The 3079-nt window shown below is 29.9% G+C and overlaps 1 protein-coding gene across 1 annotated transcript; it reads left to right on the top strand.

The window, feature by feature from the left end:
- Positions 1-1868: 1868 nt before the first annotated feature.
- On the top strand, positions 1869-2653 carry LOC149162366 (antimicrobial peptide D1-like). Its single transcript, XM_089435685.1, has 2 exons — positions 1869-2017; positions 2234-2653. Exons 1-2 carry the CDS (start codon positions 1921-1923, stop codon positions 2416-2418), a joined length of 282 nt encoding a protein of 93 aa, XP_089291811.1. The 5' UTR covers positions 1869-1920; the 3' UTR covers positions 2419-2653.
- Positions 2654-3079: the final 426 nt, after the last annotated feature.

Below are 3079 nucleotides of genomic sequence, written 5' to 3'. Positions count from 1 at the left end.
TATTGAAAATAATATGAAATAATAAGATTTTTTTTGGTTTTTTTGAAAAGTATTAAGATAACTATATATTTGCTAGAAATATTAATATAAAGCTGAACTTATTATTTTTTTTTTTAATTGATTAACTGCTTATTTTATTTGGATTTAAAAAAACAAGTTAATATTTCAAGATTCAAACTCATGAGTCGCTCCCATTAATCAAGTCAAACTTTACTTTCTTATAAACCACTAATAACTAATTTAGTTTGAAATAATGACATTTAGTTTAGCTAGTTAGCTACAATTTTGATTCACTATAGTCTCAAAGTTTCATATGTTTTAATTTTTTTTTCTTGAAAAAAAAACAAATTGGATTGCCTTAAAATTGATTGTAACATACAAAAACAATGTTTCATTATCAAGCTGGAACTTTGAACTTTGACTTTCGATGAATCAATATTGTCAAGAAAGTTAAGATTAATAGGAGTGCCATACATAGCATCTTAAAACCAAGATAGAAATCTGTAATCCATTTCAATTTTATAATTTTATAAGTGAAGAGATACCATTTTTTTCAAGTTAAAAAAATTATAAAAAAATTTATCACTATAATATAATATACAATTATATTATTATTAAACCTTTTTTATATTTAAAAAAAAACCTTAATCAATTGCGTATTTATTTAATGTAATAAAAATAATTCTTTATGTTTATATTAATTTGAACCAAGTTGTTAGTAAAAGTAAATTCTTTTGTTTCAAAATGACCACTTTGTAAGGAATATATCATCACAATTAAGTAAATTCTTTTGTTTCAAAATGACCACTTTGTAAGGAATATATCATCACACTTTTTATCAAAGTCTGAGAAAGAATTTATGTTTATTACAGTTTAATTTTTTAACTTTTAGTTATTTTTATTAATTTTATTTGAAATTCAGTAAAAAGATATTAAAATTATAATTGGAATTATATAATTTATACCATTCAAATATTTTAAAACAAAATTTCAAAAAATTAAATTTTTCTAGACATTCCAAAACACATTTTTAATAAGAATAACGCAATTTTATTAAACATTATATTTCCCAAAAAAACAACCATCCAGTTATATTAAATTACAGATTTATATATATTTTTAAATCTTGTTCTTATCTTTTTATATCTTTGTAAATACCAGAGAGAGAATCCAAGAGAGTTGCTTTCATACTAGTTTTGATGTTAGACCTTTCTCAAACCAAGCGAAAGGGAAGAGAAATGCGGATGCCCCGTAATGATTCAATGACGTTTGGCCAAAGTTGAAAGACGATCTTGGAGTGCTTTTTTGAAATACTGAAGTCATGTAATGATTAAACAACATTTTTCCAAAGTTGAAAGGCCATTTTGGGGTGTTTTTTCTTCATGGTCCCCTTCCTGATGTCAAAGTTTGACTGGAGTGAAACCACTGAATGCAACAATGCGGTGTCAGTGGCTGAATTGCAGCGATATTTCCATCGTGCTCGGGATGCGTGACAACTTTCACGTATATATTATATTATTACATAATGCCACCATTAACCATTCCCATCTTACATTTATCGGCATCATGGCATCCATAACTTCGATTAAATTAATAACAAAACAACAATGACATGCATTAAGATCCCCATAGTCAACCAGTCCATGCAAAAATAATTATTAGATTCATTGACGCTTTAAAAAAAGTTGGGGAAAAACTTGTCTGAACGCTCAATCTATTGGATTTTTGGTTTCAGTTCTCAGTGCTTTTGATATTCCAATTCGTACTTATAAATTCTACCTTACTTGACTTTCTATGAATTAATTTTTGTTTTACTCATGATCAACTGCCCCCATGATAATCAGATTTTGCGAATCTTCGAGCATTGATTTTCTATATAAGTCAAGTCTCTGCTTCAATTTTTTTTCATTCTCAGTAGGCATGAAAAAGTGTAGTGGCGAAAAGCTCCCTGATGCCATGGCTGCCATTAGAACGGTCCTTGTTGTGTTCGTCCTGCTGCTGCTGATGGCCTCAAACGGTATGGAGAGTTAACTCTATGGCTTTTGCCACAGACTTTTGATGTTGGATAGAGATTTTGGCGCTTTAATAGCTGAAAGTGATATTTGATGCTTGGGATTGTTTTTGCAAAATTATTTCTTTTAAATTGTTTCATTTTTTTAACTTATAAAATTACATTTTTCACATGTTTTTTTCAAGCATTTCCTATTAACTAGGTTTACCTGAAACATTGCAGAGTTTGCAAATGGAAATGGTCCCATTTGCGAGAAGTCAAGCAAGAAGGGCGGCAGTGTATATTGTCCCGATGATGAAGAAGATTGCGCTAGAATCTGCGTAAAGAAAGAGAACGCCAGCGATGGTAAGTGCCACTCCTGGACTTGCTTCTGTTACTTCGATGGCCGCTGCGATTTGGCAGACTAATGTAATATGGAAATTACGTATGCGTATTAAATCAGAACGAGGATGCTTGTTATCAGTATGCTTCTCGTGGTTATGGTAGTGATAGTCTGCTATGCTAAATAAACCAGTCTGAGTCTGGTTGAATAGAGGGATTGTCTGTGTGATCCCTTTCTCTGAAGTTCTCGCTCTCTTTTGAGATTACCTATTACATATTTGATATATATGAAGGTTATGTTATATATATAGTTGTGTTGCAAATAAGATATTGGGTATCAGCATCTTTTTCATTATTAGGCTCAAAGGCTGCGCCTTTTTTTTGTCAACTGGAACAGTATTTCTATGTCAACTGGAACAGTATTTCTAGCCTCTTTTTCATTATTAGGCTCAAAGGCTGCGCCTTTTTTTTGTCAACTGGAACAGTATTTCTGGCTACTGGCTACTCTATTTATGACCTCTCAGGTATACAATTTATTATATTTTCTTAATATAATTTACATCGTGATTTTCTCTCTGAAAAAAAAAAAGATATTGGGTATACATGCATCGATCTACTCCACATTTCATAGATAAATTTAACGGATTTTTTTCCATTAGTGAAATTTACATTAACCTTTCACATCAATTATTAAATTGATTAAATTATACATCTAAGTTATCGTTAAGAACACGTATTTTATTTTTA

This window comes from Pinus tabuliformis, chromosome 5_2, assembly GCF_031772625.1.
Source record: "Pinus tabuliformis cultivar Carrire ecotype Pingquan chromosome 5_2, CPIR1, whole genome shotgun sequence".
NCBI classification, from domain to species: domain Eukaryota; kingdom Viridiplantae; phylum Streptophyta; class Pinopsida; order Pinales; family Pinaceae; genus Pinus; species Pinus tabuliformis.
This window is presented reverse-complemented; position numbering and strand designations above follow the sequence as displayed.

Bases quoted from the DNA above. Each gene is read 5' to 3' on its own strand.
- LOC149162366 (XM_089435685.1), top strand. From the start codon at position 1,921: ATGAAAAAGTGTAGTGGCGAAAAGCTCCCTGATGCCATGGCTGCCATT. The intron at 2,018-2,233 runs GTATGGAGAGTT...GAAACATTGCAG, and splicing joins GCTGCTGATGGCCTCAAACG to AGTTTGCAAATGGAAATGGT.